General features: G+C 43.3%; 1 protein-coding gene across 2 annotated transcripts in view; it reads right to left on the minus strand.

The window, feature by feature from the left end:
- Positions 1-15561, minus strand: part of AKAP6 (A-kinase anchoring protein 6) — a 296164-nt gene that overhangs the window by 188885 nt on the left and 91718 nt on the right. For both annotated transcript variants that reach the window (XM_056850738.1, XM_056850737.1), the window contains exon 4: positions 7224-9017. In XM_056850738.1, the coding sequence (XP_056706716.1) occupies positions 7224-9017 (1794 nt within the window). The remainder of the gene's footprint in view (positions 1-7223; positions 9018-15561) is intronic.

Here is a 15561-nt window from a genome sequence, read left to right on the forward strand (position 1 = left end):
AGGTTTTTTCTGTTGTTTAAATGGTATTCTGTTTATTTACTGTTTTGTTTGTTTAAATTGTGGTGGTATTTTTCGTAAGCTGCTTTGGGTTCCCATTGGGGAGAAAGGTATGATAAGAAATGTCCTAAATGAGCAGACAATCACAAACCCCCACAGAATCTGAAATTCACAAGGTCTTTCTTAGAAACAGTATAGAAGTTACTTTCATCCAGTGATGTTGGCTGATCGTTATGGAATTCTCAAGTTCCTCAGAGAGCAAGTTTTCTCACTCCCACCAGTGGTGTGGCTCATAGCTGGAAAACCCACCTAAATCCAATAAATTGAGTTCAACTTCACAGGATAGCCAAGAGGTGAAAAACCTGTCATGGATATTGGTATCTTTATGGAGAAATTAATGCCTTGGGTCCTGCAGCTGGTCATGTGTTGTTTGTTCTAGGAGGTGTCCAACAATTTCCAGTTAAGTGTAGGCAGGCACCCTTTCTCACTAAGGCTTTGGACACTGCCGCCTCCTGTTCCATTTCCAGGAAGGGCTTGCCATCCAATTATGGCCCATTTCTGGCTTGCCCTGGCAAGTTATTGCAATAAGCATAGCCTGCATGCTCAGTCATGTGACAAAGGATTATAATGAACTCCCATAAATATGCCCATGGTGTGGAGAAGAGGGGGCTTTACTGGCCCCTCAGGGTGGATGACAGTGAAAAAGTAGTTCTTAAGAGCTGCCATTAGGTAACTTGAGAAACTTGATGAGTAAGGGACAACATAAGCATGAGCACCATGTTTTTCAAACTAGGTTTTCCCAGAGATAATATTTATTGTGGAAACACCCACCCTCCTCCCAGTCTGTTAGGGTAGACTTAATGCTGGTCTCCTCTGGGGCCAAATAGGAATGTTCTACCTCATGAATCTGAATTGTGTTCATTATTGGTCCCACCCCTTCTCTCCGAAGGTTGGGGAATTACTAGGGCCCTAGATGGCTTTATGCCATAAGTAGAATTCCTTGATCAAGGCTGTTAATTACAGTGCTAGTAACTAGTAAAGATAAAAGCAATATGTTCAGTGACCAATCTGAGGCATCAATTCAATGACTGAGAGGATGTTCCTCAGACCAGTATCTCAGAACTACACAGACTGGGGCAGGAACCCTCCTGGGGCCTGCCACAGTTCATAACTAAACAACAGGAACCTTCCTTCATGGCTAGTAAGAAAGGATCTGGCATGCTTCCTTCAAACATCATATAATCACGCTTGGCCACATGATGTCACTGGAGGTAAACAAAGTTAATTCAAAGTGAGTTTTTTTTTAAAAAAAAATTACCAAAGCAGCAGCTGTTGCTGCAAAGATGCTATGAATATTCTGGACCACCCAAAATCCTTCGTTCATGCCAAAACTGGAAAGTAAGTTTCTTAAACCATGGCACTACTTCTAAGTGTTTATCTTGGCAATCAGAAGTTGAGAACTACTGGCCTAGATCAGGCATCTAGACGTCTAGCACTATTTCCCAAGTTTCTCTCTAACAGAAAACTCAAGAAAAACGGGCTTCTGCAGAACTGAGACCAAAGATGTAATTCTTAGCTAAACTTGGCTTATCCCAAAGAGTCAAGTCACCACACCTGTGCCCAACATCATAGAATATATCCAAAGTTAAGCACTGCATCCAAGTTGTGCTCAGATAAAAAAGAGGAAGCCTCAAAGGAAAAGGTATTATGACAGTGTGATATAGGAGCAAGCAGAAGAAAAGAATCAAGCTGTCAAATAAAGAACACCTTGACTCTTTTCTTCTGCTTGCTACTGCTGGTGTGGTGCTGACTTCTTCCTGATTAGTGTGATAACAGGAAACAAACAATGGAGTACTGAAACTCCCAGGAGATGTCCAACTAGGGTTGCCAACCTCCAGGTGGGCCCGGATGTTTTCCCAGAATTCCCAAATCTCTAGACGACAGAAATCTGTTTCCCAAGAGGAAAGGGCAGTTTCAGAGAGCAGACTCTATAGCATCACATCCTTGCTGCACTCTCTCTACTCCCCAAACTCCATCATCTCAAAATCTCTGGGAATTACCCAAACTGGAGATAGCAACCCGAGCTCCAATCCAAAAGACAGAAAATTAGAAGATGGTATGGATGGTTAAAGCTTATATGGCTGAAAATTAAAAATAAAGGAGGTTAAACTGTTGCTGAAGTCTGATTCTATTTCCTGAGGTTATTTTTATTGTCGAATATCATATTTCATTGTGCCCATGTTTGCTTACAGTAATGGGGTTGTTACATGACTTCAAATTTTCATAACTGTACAGCTACTAGTGTTGAAATCAATCTGCATTGAGTTAATAACTTTTACTGAAGTACCGCATGTGACAGACATTTATGCACTTCCAACTGACTGCAGTCACCATGAGTCAGTTGTGACTTGTGGCGCTTTACCTTAGCTGACTTTTAGAGTTCATCTCTGAAAAAGCTGCACTAGCAACTCTAGGCCCCAAGAGGGTGCTAAATTGCCACATCTAAGACCAACACTGCCTGCAGCAGCGCATGCAAAAGAGAACCAAGCCTAGTTTTGTTCTGTTTTTACTGGAGACACAGATGGGCATTTGCTTCTGGATAACTGCTAGATACATTGACCATCTTCTACATAGTCAACAAAGATACAGCAACCCTGAGTCAACCAAAAGATTCAGTTCATGACTTTGTCTAGAATTAAACTAATGTTTTAAAGTAAAGTTTAGGGGGGTGTTTTTGTTTTGTTTTTTGGAAATGAGAGATGAAGTTAAAATAACTGAAAAGTGAACTATCTTGCCAAACGATCCATGGAAAGCCAGGGGACTACAAACTTTGGAACAAACTTTGTAATTGCTTTTGTTTCACCTATCGTGCTTTTTGGCCCTTCGTCTTCTGTTTCACAAAATTCTTACTCATGTATTGAACGGCCACTATAGGCTGAGGGAGCTGGGAATGTTTAGGTTTTTTTATGCATGGGTTGGATCTCCATGCTTGGACCTGGGTTCATTGCACATTAAAATAACCCAGGTTGGAGGAAACTGTATGCATTGGCTTGAATGATCAGGGATGAAACTGTGTGCTAATCGAACCATGAATACAGAAAAACAGTCTCCCAAGCTCAAATCAAGTCCCACCCCTTTAAATGCTGCTCTGTAATAGGCTTAAAGAGCCCCGTGGCGCAGAGTGGTAAGCTGCAGTACTGCAGTCCCAAGCTCTGCTCACGACCTGAGTTCGATCCCAACAGAAGTTGGTTTCTGGTAGGTGGCTCAAGGTTGACTCAGCCTTCCATCCTTCCGAGGTCGGCAAAATGAGGACCCAGCTTGCTGGGGGTAAAGGGAAGATGACTGGGGAAGGCACTGGCAAACCACCCCGTAAACAAAGTCTGCCTAGAAAATGTCAGGATGTGACGTCACCCCATGGGTCAGGAATGACCTGGTGCTCGCACAGGGGACCTTTACTTTTTACTTTAATTGGCTTACTTTGCAGTCCTCCACTGAGAGAAGAATTCCTTCCGCCCCCCAGACCCAACTGCCGCATAAAAAAACATTTTAAGAACAAAACAAAAACAAAAAACTGAGCTACCTGAAAAAAAGGGGAAGGAGAAACCCAAGCCTCATTTTAAAAAAGCCTTTCTTTTGCTCAGAAAGAGCTCCAAAGTAGCAGGAAGCACTTGAATCCCTGCCTCTTTACACACTGCTTTGTGATTGGTTGTGAGAGAAGCCAATCTTCTGTTTTCCCCTCTGCATGCTGCTTTGAAGAGGGGGTTGGAAAAGGGTGGGGCGTGATGGCACGGGGAAGCTCAACCCGAGAATGGAGTATGCATGCTCTGTGACTCCGGAATGAGCCAGGATGAACCGTTTAATTCAGGCCAGAAGAGGAATGGGAAAAGCCGGGTTCGTTTTGCATTGAAACAGCGTTGAGCTTCCAAGGAATGAAGTATCGTGCATACTGAAAAATTTGATCCTGGCTGAAACAGGGAATAAAGGAGGTTAAAGCAACCATGCATAAATGACCTTAGTCTGGAGAAGAGGAGGTTGAGGGGGGACATGATTGCTCTCTTTTAAGTATTTGAAGGGCTGTCACTTAGAGGGCAGGGAGCTGTTCCTGTTGTCAGCAGAGGATAAGACTTGCAATAATGGGTATAAATTGAAGGTGGAGAGGTACCGGCTGCATATTAGGAAAAAGTTTTTTACAGTAAGAATTGTTTGACTATGGAATCAGCTACCTAGGGAGGTGGTGAGCTCCCCCTCACTGGCAGTCTTTAAGCAGAGGCTGGTCAAACAGTTGTCAGAGATACTCTAGGCTGATCCTGCACTGAGCAGGGGGTTGGACTACATGGCCTGTATGGCCCAACTCTATGACTCTAAATCCCACCTGTACACTTTTAAATGTATAATTAACCCATGAAGAGTTATTTAACAAATTTAGTAAATGTCCTAATCTCACAGCCTGATTCTATAGGTGGCTTTAATTAATATAATGCAAATAGGGGTTTCTGCTCCTCAAAATATTTGCAAACAGGGCAGAACCATATGCAATTAAAAACAACAACACCTTGCCATAAAACTGGGGTACGGTTATACCTAGATTTGGGTTACTTCAGAGGCTCATTTGGTATGAGATATAAACAGGGGAAGCCACCCCAGGCCCCACTCGGGGGGGGGGAGATTGTGAAGATCCCCCCCCCATGGAGAAGGGGAGCATAAAGAGCAATCTTCTGCTTGAGCTCGTCCCGTCTGGGGATCAGGGTGCTGGCTCATGGCAGTGGGCACTTGTGCCAGTGCTTGGCTCCTGCCCACCTTGCATGCCCACCTGTTGCTTGGTCCTGCAGTTGGTGACCCAACAGGGAGAACACATGAAGCTGCCTTATACTGAATCAGACCCTTGGTCCATCAAAGTCAGTATTGTCTACTCAGACCGGCAGCGGTTCTCCAGGGTCTCCGGTAGAGGGCTTTCACATCACCTACTTGTCTAGTCCCTTTAACTGGAGATGCTGGGGATTGAACCTGGGACCTTCTGCATGCCAAGCAGATGCTCTACCAGTGAGCCACTGAGGCCCCTCCAGGACTTGCACCCAGGGCCCCAGAATCACTAAGTTATCTGATAATGCATGATGAAATGTGCATTAAACTTGTCATTACACATGAACGTATATGAATCTGCCTTATACTGAGTGAGAACTCTGGCCTGTCAAGTTAGTAATGGCTATTATGACTGGCAGTAGGGTTGCCAGCTCCAGGTTGGAAAAATACCTGAGAATGATGGGGTTGGGGGAGGGGAGGGACTTCAATGCCATAGAATCCAATGGCCAAAGCGGCCATTTTCTCCAGGGGAACTGATCTCTATCAGCTGGAAATCAGTTGTAATAGCAGGAAAACTCCAGCTAGTACCTGGAGGTTGGCAAACCTAACTAGCAGTGGCTCTCTGGGGTCCCTGTTCGATGACTTTAATATCATCTACTTTAACTGCAACTGCTGGGGATTGAACCTTGGCCCTTCTACATGCAAAGTAGATTCTCTACCACAGAGAGATGGCCTCAGCACTCACTGAGACATGGTCCCTTCATATTCTGCACTGATCATGAAACATCTGATGAATAAGGAAAAATACCTGATAGCTAGTGTGGGGTAGTGGTTTGAGAGTCAAAGTAAGATTTGGCTGACCCAGGTTCAAATCCCCATTCTGCTTTCTTAGTGACTTCAGTCCAATGTGAAGGACCAAGAGCTGCTTCTCCATCTGGGGGGTTCCATCACTCACCAGACTCTCCAATAACAGGCTGACATCAAGGGGCTAGGCTAGGTTGCGCTTATTATTGTCTTCCCAAATAACGGAGTCCCAGGTTCAAATACCTTATTACAGCCTGGAGATCAGCCTACGTCCTTATTTTCTCTACCTGACTACATCAAGACTCTGCTTATACTCCCAGGCCTGAGTTCCTGCCTAGAGTTCCTTGACTCTAGTCACTGCAGACTCACTTCAGGGTTAGGCTTTAAGGTGACCAGGCCTCCAGAAAGTAATGTGCTGTTCTCCTGGCCAGCAACATTGCTTCCTTGGTCCCTCTTGACCTCCCATGCTTCTCCAGCTGTCTTCCTGTGCTTTCCAGCCAGCAGTCACTCTTCCTTCTCAGGCCTTTTATTTTGTTTCCTCGTGCCATGCCCACTCCCTGGGTCTCCTGGCCTACACCTGAGTAGCTTTTACTACCCAGGTGGTCTATATTCCCACAGCAGTCTTCACTGCTTAGGAGGCTAATCTTGACAGTCATTGCCGCACCTGCTTTTTAGGTGTCCTCAGTGCCCAGTCCTGTGATCCCCTCCACCTTTTTTCCCAACATGCAGCCTCTCTTGGGGCTGTTCTCAGGCTCTCCCACTTCACACTCCACCCAGGAAGTCCTTGGGGATATAGGGTTGCCAGGTCCCTCTTTGCCACTCATGGGAGGTTTTGGGGGCAGAGTCTGAGGAGGGCAGGGTTTGGGGAGGGGAGGGACTTCAATGTCACAGAGTCCAATTGTCTCTATCAGCTGGAGATCAGTTTTAATAGCAGATCGCCAGCTAGTATCTGGAGGTTGGCAACCCTATGGGCATATGACATCTAGCTCCACACTCTCAGCCTAACCTCCCTCAGAGAATTGTTGTAAGGATAAAATGAAGGAGAGCAGAATGATGTGAGACCCTCTGAATCCCAACAGAGGAGAAAGGCAGGGTATAAACAAAGTAAATAAATCATGCCTGTTTAAAGTTCAGGCTATTATCTTCAAGGGCCATATTTATCTACTAGCCTATATTCTAATCCAAACTGAAAGTGTGATCCAGAGAACCAACGGAATTCCTGATCTCCACTTCTCTCCCATTCTGATTGCCTCTTCTCTGTCCAGGTCATAGAACTGGGAGGAGGAAAGTATCGAAGGAAGCAGGTGGAAACAGTTGCCATAGACAAAAGACATGTGTTGAAGAGTCATCGACATGTTATGTTTTGGAAAGTGACACATCCCCACATAGTTCCAAGCAAGAGTACATAGCTTTGGAAAATTGTGAGTTGCAGGGCTTCTTTAAAATGTATGTGTAAATAAACCCTGAGCATACTAACCACACAGATTTTAAAACGATTGAAGATTGTTCCTGATTTTGTATGAATTAAAAACTGCTTATTGAAATAGTTTTACATCCCGCTATAAAAAAATCAGCCTATGCCTTTATAAGCGATAAACTATAAAAACTTATTTCTTCCTTACCTCCATTTTTTCCCATATAATTTCATAATTATCCTGGTGTTGTATATCTTGCATTAGCTGCTGAATTAAAGCTGATTTATTTGAGGTTGGTATTTCATTCTTATCTGAAGGCTGTGTTACTGAGGGTGTTTGTGTCCTATCTTCTGTGTATTTTTTAATGCTAGGTGAGGATGTACAAAGCTCTTCATCTGAAAGTATGTCACTAAGAGGACCAGACTCAATGCTGTCACCTACTGAAGATACGATGTCACTTGAAGAACTTGGTGAAACTCTCCCTAATTGTTTGTGCTTCTTTTTAATTTGGTAGGTTGGATAAAGCTCAGAATCAGAGTTCATTTCTGAGAGTTCCCAGTCATCAATGTTTTGAATGGTCTCTCCTTGAGGTTTCTGTGGAAGCAGCTTTGTCAAATTTTCTAACTTCAGAGCAAGCACTTCAGTCTGCCTGAGGTGCGATGGAAGTGCTAAGTACTCATCAGAACCATACCAGGCCTCAGCAACTTTACTGTCAGTATCAACAGAATTTGGTGAAGCCAAGTCAGCCTTTTTGCCCTTATTTCTTGGAAGAACTGGGGATGAGGACACCACAGACTCTGAGTCAGCTGAAGACCCACCTACTTGACTGTGAGCTGATGAAGTAGACTGGTAGCTGCAGTACTGGCCATTCAGTTCTTGCTGTTTACACGGGTCAGAAGAAGTGGAAGTTGAATCACTTTCTGTTCCTTCCATGGACTGTAAGCAACGAAAAGGAATTCCATTTTGCAAAGAAGGAGCTATTCTTTTTTTCACCTGCTTTGTCGATGCTGCATTTGATACAAGTCTAGATATCCTGCATGAGGCCACCTCCTCAGGAATGTCATGTGTCTTCTTGCTCCTCAGTTTCTCCCTTCTAGTGTAGTTACTAGGCTTACCTAGACCAAGTGCACTTTCCTTGAAGTGGTTTTTTATTGCGTACTGAAGATTCTGATCACCTATGTTGTGCAAACAGTCACAGGACTGACTGATAGCCGAGGGACAGTTAGTGTATGCTGTTTGTAATGCCAAACAGAGCTTGGACCTGTCTGGCGGATCTAACAATGAGGGCGTACTCCTACTTATTTCTGTCTTAAACATCAGAGAGATTTGATTTTTTATATCATTCACAACCATGTCTGTTTTAAATATGTCTTCTTTTAGAAACAAACCTCTTTTGGGCAAGGTGGGTTGGGTGGGAGAATCTTCGTTGTAGTCAAAGCAGTCTCTTATTGATCTCTTTGGAGTTGGGTTTTCACAGTGAGGGTGTTGCTTGCTTTTTGCACCATTGGATGGTACTGGACTAGATTCCTGTTTGACCAAGTCAGAAACGGTCTTACTTTCAGCTGATGTGACAGAATCTTCAGTGCAAGATGCTTTACAAAGAAGCAAGTTCCCTGAAATATGACAGAGTGAAAAGTCAGTGGATACAGAGGATGATGCTTCCTCTTCCTGGTCTTTTGACAATGGCAAATGGACTTCTGTTGCATTAATGCCTTTATTATATTTGGAAGCAGCTGAATCGGTTGCTACCGTCAGTAATCCTACACTCCTGATCAGCTCTGGAAAGTCTTCTTCCATTTCACTGCAGTTCCAGGATTCAAATGATTTTGCTTTAGCCTGACTGGAAGTCATATCACCAAGAGCACCGAGCAACTCCTCACCAGGGCTGTAATCAGACAGTTCAAATGCCGTAATTCCACAATCCAGTGACAAGTAATTTTGAGAACATTTGATAGTTAGCTGTCCCGAATCATCCACTTCAGTTAAAGAGTCAAGACGGTCCTATGACAAAACAGAAATGGGACAGGCTTTGGTAAGAATACATATCATTTGTATCAGTTGGGAGACAGGCAGATGCATTTTTCAATTCACCATTGTAAATATAACAAATGGAAAATAAGGAATAGTTTTCTTCTGTAGAGAATAACATGATAGAAAATAACACTGCTACACTAGTTTGTACACTCCAGTGAAAATGGATAAGCTGTAAGGAAATATTTGAGAATAAAATACTAGGATTAAAACCCAGCCCAACAAGAGGCCCAAACATCCATAAATTGATTTCTACTTGAAGCTGTGCAACATTCTGCTGTGCCTATCGTGAATAATTTGAGTTCTTTCTATTAATGTTTGTTCCTATAATCATGTGAGCTGCTTTGGGTCCCTATTGGGAAGAAAGGTGGGATATAAATGAAGTAAATCAAAATTAATAAATAGTAAATAAAACTAAATATTGAACAGCAGATAAAATAACACTCTGTTAAAGAGTGGAAAGGATGGAAGGGACCAGCGAAAGGGTAGAGGATATGGGGGTTACCTGGAGGAGCAAAACAGGATGTATTGTACGGAATGGGATACAAAAGAAAATGAAGTGTCCCCTGCAAGTCCTTGCAGGTTCCCTGCTTGTATGTTATAATAGTGTATTACAAAGGTGCTACTTAAGCAAACAAGGATGACCCCCATGACACAGAGTGGTAAGCTGCAGTACTGCATTTAAAGCTCTGCTCACAACCTGAGTTCGATCCCGACAGAAGTCGGTTTCAGGCAGGCAGTTCAAGGTTGACACAGCCTTCCATCCTTCCGAGGTTGGTAAAATGAGTACCCAGCTTGCTGGGGGTAAAGTTTAGATGACTGGGGAAGGCAAGGGCAAACCACCCTGTAAACATAGTCTGCCTAGTAAAAATTGGGAAGTGACATCACCCCATGGGTCAGTAATTACCTGGTGTTGCACAGGGTACTACCATTACCTTTAAGCAAAGAAGGATCTTATCAGGGATCTCAATATATACAACATACATAAAATGAAAATGTACTTTAAGGTCTTTCAATTATTAGGAAAAGTAATGAATACAATTAGCATTATAACCAATCAGTTCTTCTTATGGGTGAAAAAATACTACTAGGTAAATAGCCATATACATTTTTTAAAATTACAAGTAATCAGAATTCTCTGTATTACTTCCTGTTTTAAAAGTTTTTTAGATGTATGTTAATAAGCACCACATGCATTAAGCATTCCTCCTTGTTCCTTACTTGTAGTACTACTGGATCAGATGAAAAGTCCATCTAGTCTAATGTCCAGTTGTGCTCCATGGCCAACAGCTTGTATTCAGGGGTACACTGATATAAACATGGAAGTACTATTTTACAGGGCATTGGGAATAACATGTGCCTAATCATTACAAGTAATGGAGATGCTCAGAAAAAGAACAAAACATGATCTATGGCTGATTTCACTCCCCCCCCCCCAATAGGATGGAACTTATGTACTGCTAGGAAGAGTGCAGTTGGCCTACAGTCTTATTATATAACCCCTTCCCTTCACATGGTCTCATTCCTAACTAGGGCTGGGGGCAGCTTGTATGGAACTGAGGGATTCCATCTTTTTAGCTGTTTTATGGTCTACTTCTAGGATGAGGGCTGTTTTACGACTATCGTTTTAGGCTGTTCAATGTTTTGTGCATCTTAATGCCCTGGCTTGTTTTTAATGGCTTGATTGGTTTTGTTGCCTTATTTTAGCCACCTTAAGCAGATCTCTGGAGAGGCTGCATATATATCTTCTAAATAAATAATATTAACTTTATAAAAATGCAAGGTGTATCTGATCCAGCGTGGTGTAGATGTTACGAGCCATAGACTCTAACGTTGATTCCCTGCTCCTCCACATGAAGCCTGCTGGGTGATCTTGGTCCAGTCACAGTTCTCACAGAACTCTCTCAGCCCCACCTACCTCACAAGGTGCCTGTTGTGGGGAGAGAAAGGGATTGTGAGTGTAAGCCGCTTTGAGACTCCTTAGGGTAGAGAAAAGTGGGGTATAAAAATCAACTCCTCTTCTTTTTCTTGATCGTAGACCGGTGTCTTGACTAATCTGACACTGAAAGTTTCAGAAAGCAACTTGGAGTTTAAAAACTTGTGCATGAACCTTCCATGTGCCAAGAGAGCCAGGCTCTTGACTGTCATAAGTATATGAAGTGGCAGATCTAAAGCAGAGCCTGACTCATCATCTTTCTGCCTGGAGACTGGATTTAAAATTCAGATTCAGAAATCTGAACAAGACATATCTTTGATGTTGTCTGTAAGGACTTCATCCTGTCAAACCACAGCATCCTTTTGGTTCTGCTCCATGCAGAGGGAAATCCAAAGCTCTTGTTATATCCTTAGGCAAGTGCAGCCTTGATTCGCCCCCAGTTCTATCCCTTCTGTAAGACATTCAATTTAAGTTTGGAGGAGAGAAGGAAAACATACTTCTTAGCAACAGTTTTTAGAATTCCCTGATGAAGCTCATGAAAGGTGATACCTGGATTGTTCTTATTAGAGAGTTTTTCATAGCACCGTTGGGATACTGCCTTCCATTTTCTGCACACTTCAGCATGTACAGGGTCCCTTCTGTGAGGGTGGTTTAAACGTGAAGGTGGTTAGAAGGAGGTCAACAAGAAGCACACACTTCAGTATGCCAGGTGCTGAGAATAATAGTTTAAAAGCTTTTACCTTGCCCCACGTACATGTATGCAGTATTTCCATGCAATGGATGGGCCCATGACTCACCATGGGTGCCCGTTGTGGCAACTGGGGAGGCTCTGGAGAAAAGGGGAGCTCCACGGGGGTGAGTGTTTCCTCCTCACCCCCTTTGCATGGCGGGCATTCCTTGCCTGCCCCTTTCAGCTTCGCAGCCTATCACTGCGTTTGGGGCGGGTGAAATTATGTGCTGGTGTCGGGGGCTGATGACGCAAGCGCCCCTGTGTCACTCTGCCCCGTCGCCTATTTAAAGCAGGTGTACCCTCCCTGCCAGCCTGTTCGTGCCTGGTGACAGCGAATCCCACTCACTCTCTGCTCATGGTTTGTTCTTGCTTTCCTTTCGTCACAGCTTAGGCGATTTTTGGCATTGGGACAGATCCAATTGGGGGAGATGTGCCTGTGTGCCTGCCTTCCCCCGTTTAGGGACCCCCTTAAGGGGCCTTAGTACAACATTGATGCCCAGCTTGGGAGCTGGCCACTTTGGTTGCTACCCCAACAGGTGGGTTGGAATTGGTTTATCAATCTATTGATCTATTGGTCTATCGGGTGACAGGGTGGTCAGCCGATATTGTGGATCCTATGCCTTGCCAATGCGCCATCTGTTGTAATCAATAAAGCCATGTCCTTTGTTAACCCAGTAAATCATGGTCTGTGTATTTATTGACTTCCTTTCTGACAGGGCTGATTTGCCCATGGGACCACAAGTGCTGTACAGTGCACACAAATGCTACATTAGCATGTAGATTCTGCTTACCCGGCAAGATGAAATTTTAAATGTGGTTCCTACTAAGTGGAGTGCTTGCTACACACTTTGGGGCAGCTTCCTGTCTGCAGCCATCATATTTAAAATGGCCTTGAAACAAAATGTTACAAATAGTGCTCCTGAGCTGCTTTTCAGCTGAGATACTCTTTGCATTGTGCCAATAGTTGTGGTATTGTATATGTGGCAATGGGTTACACCTGACTCTAAGGACTGGAATGCAAGACTGTGGTGCTTGCAATAGATTACATTTATTTTAAACTGGATTTATAGCACATGGTTAGATGTGCAGGAAAATTCTTCATGTAATCATGCAATCACATGGTAAATATTAGGAGTAAATGTAAAAGTTGCTTTTAACCCTGATGTTAACAGTGATGTTAACCACTTTTTATTAAAGACAACATGATCAATGCATTCACTCTCAATGCTGAGCATAAAAATGTAAATAATCCAAAGTTTACAGTTTAGGGCCAAAATATATGTTACATTTGACATGCGTTGGTGCCATCCCATCTCATAATCAAATGTGAGAGAAGGGACTAACCTTCCTAACAGATCCCCATTTTACTTAAACTGGCTCAGATTATTGCAGTGCCAGTAGAAAACTTACTACATAACTCTGAAATTGACTGACAGGAGTTAGCTTGATTTGTCTAAAGTTTCTAAACAAAGCATTTTAGCAGCCGTTAGGCTACCATAACAGCTATGGGGACTGTCCCAGAACATTCTGGTACTTATGCATACAGTAGGTCATACACTTGATTTAGTTTTCTCTGGGGATAGAATACATGTTTTGGTAATTGGGGAATTTTCCACTCTGCACTTGTCATGGACCAATCATCAACTGGTGAGATTTAGACATTTGGAAACTCCACAAGTGTAGGAGAACAATTAGGATGGTCTGCTCCAGGAGGTTGGTGGATTCTGAGCAGTTCCTAATGTCTCCTGGGGATTTTCTGGTCAGCAGGGTTGACACTCCTATTCTGCCCTGGTTGACTTATGTAATACAGAGATGACTCAGACTGTGGATATAATTGCCTGAGCACCCTCTCTCCTTCCATGGAGTCTGGAATGCTCCTTGGTTTGCCTCAGATGATGAAATTGTTGGGCAGATAGTTAGAACACAAGGTGAGAAAAACATGAAGCAAATGCGACCAAACACAGGTGAGAGCACATTATCGTGCTTACTCTGTAGTAGTGATAGCAGCAAAGTGAGCTCATTTTTCTGCTGCCATTGCATGTGCACAATAGAGCTATTCTAGATTGTAAAGGGGCTTTTATTTCAAGCCCCAGAGGATATTGAACCAGAACATATATAAGTATGCTGTGATTTCTTTGCAGTGTATTTTGCAGATAAATTTGTTTGCATCAACCACAACTTAGACACCACAGTTGTAATGGTTCAATCTCAGGATGTTTGTGAGCACAATCTCCGGATGTTTTTGGAACACAATCTTGTCTTAGTTGTATGGATGACTTTCAGTTCGTGAGGCCTGATGAAGTGGACAACTTGTTTCAAAGTGCGTGGCCTACCACGTCTACCCTTGCCCCTCATGGTTAATTGTACCATACCAGGCTTTGAATTGAATCATGCCTCTGCTTTGAAAGAGGTGGTTGTGAGACCCCTCCTGAAGAAGGCATTTTTGGACTCAAATGACCTATATTACCACCCAGTGGTTAATATTCCATTTTTGAGCAAGGTGCTTGAGTAGGTGGTAGCTCTACACAGCGTCAGGCGGTCTTGGAGGAGATGAATTATCTAGACCCATTTCATGCTGGATTAAAACCTGGGATTGGGATGGAAATGTCATGGTCATGCTGACCTTTGCTGGGAAAGTGACAGGGAGATTAAGTCCCTCTTAATTCTCCTGGACCCCTTAGCAGCTTTCAGGGAGTAGGGGCACCAAGGTTTGGTGGTTTCGCTCTTACTTGACCAACCAATTCCAGAAGGTGGTGCTGGGGGACTGCTGCTCAGCCTCATGGCATTTATGCTATGGGATCATACACAATTCAGTCTTATCCCCCATTATATTTAACATCTACATGACACCGATGGAAGAAATCATCTGGCCATCTGAAGTGAGGTGACACCGAGATGTAGATAGTTTATTTGCGGCCCTTGGCCAGATAAAACAAAATACATGGAAAAAATGGTCTTACCGACAAAGGTTTACAGTCCGAGTCTTAAGTCACTTAAAAAATAAATAAAATAAATAACATCCGAGTTACATCTGCCATTTGGACTAAGAGACTACTCTGTGGCAACGAATTGTCATTGCAGCCGTACAAAATTTTGCTACCTGAGAGGTGATTGAGGGATTATCTCCTTGTAGGAGCTTTTCTATCTTTTCTCTTTCCCTGATGGGTCCCATTCTCAGTATGAGGGGCTCAATAAACTTAGAACGGGGTATAGTGCAATAGTTACAGTTCAGGAGAACATGTCCAGTGGTTTCTAAATCCCAGGATTTACAGGGGCATAGTCTCTCTGCCCTGGGTATCTTCTTGAATTTCACCTCTAACATAGCAGAGGGTAAGTCTGTGCACCTAGCCAAGGTAAAAGCCCTTCTATATTTGTTTATTTCTAAGTAACAGAGATAGGCTGCCGGTGCAAGGATAAATTTGGAGCGGGGGGGGGAGCAATAAATAGGGGCACTCTTGCTACATCTACTTGTCGCTCAATATCTTTAACTCTTTGATTTATAGTTGATTTAGCTTGATCCTACCCTAACTGAAGTAGTGCTAGGGGGTAAAACCCAGGTTATTTAGTTTGTCTTCAATGGCTATTATCCACTTAGACCTAAAGGTATCACAAAGGATCAGTGGAAGAAGACCCTTGGGGTTGAAATTAATTTTCAGCCATAGGTAAATCGAGGACAAGACAACCCTGGCCTCCACCTCCATCATGCCAGTTTCTAAACGGATCATAGCATGTGATACACATCTTGACAATTGCAGGGCAGCTATAAGAAACTTGGATTGCACTCGTTCCATGGGAATAAGACATGAGGGTAGAGAGTCAGGTTGTGTTCCATATAACATTTGTGCTAG

Source organism: Euleptes europaea, chromosome 6, assembly GCF_029931775.1.
Source record: "Euleptes europaea isolate rEulEur1 chromosome 6, rEulEur1.hap1, whole genome shotgun sequence".
Lineage (NCBI taxonomy): Eukaryota > Metazoa > Chordata > Lepidosauria > Squamata > Sphaerodactylidae > Euleptes > Euleptes europaea.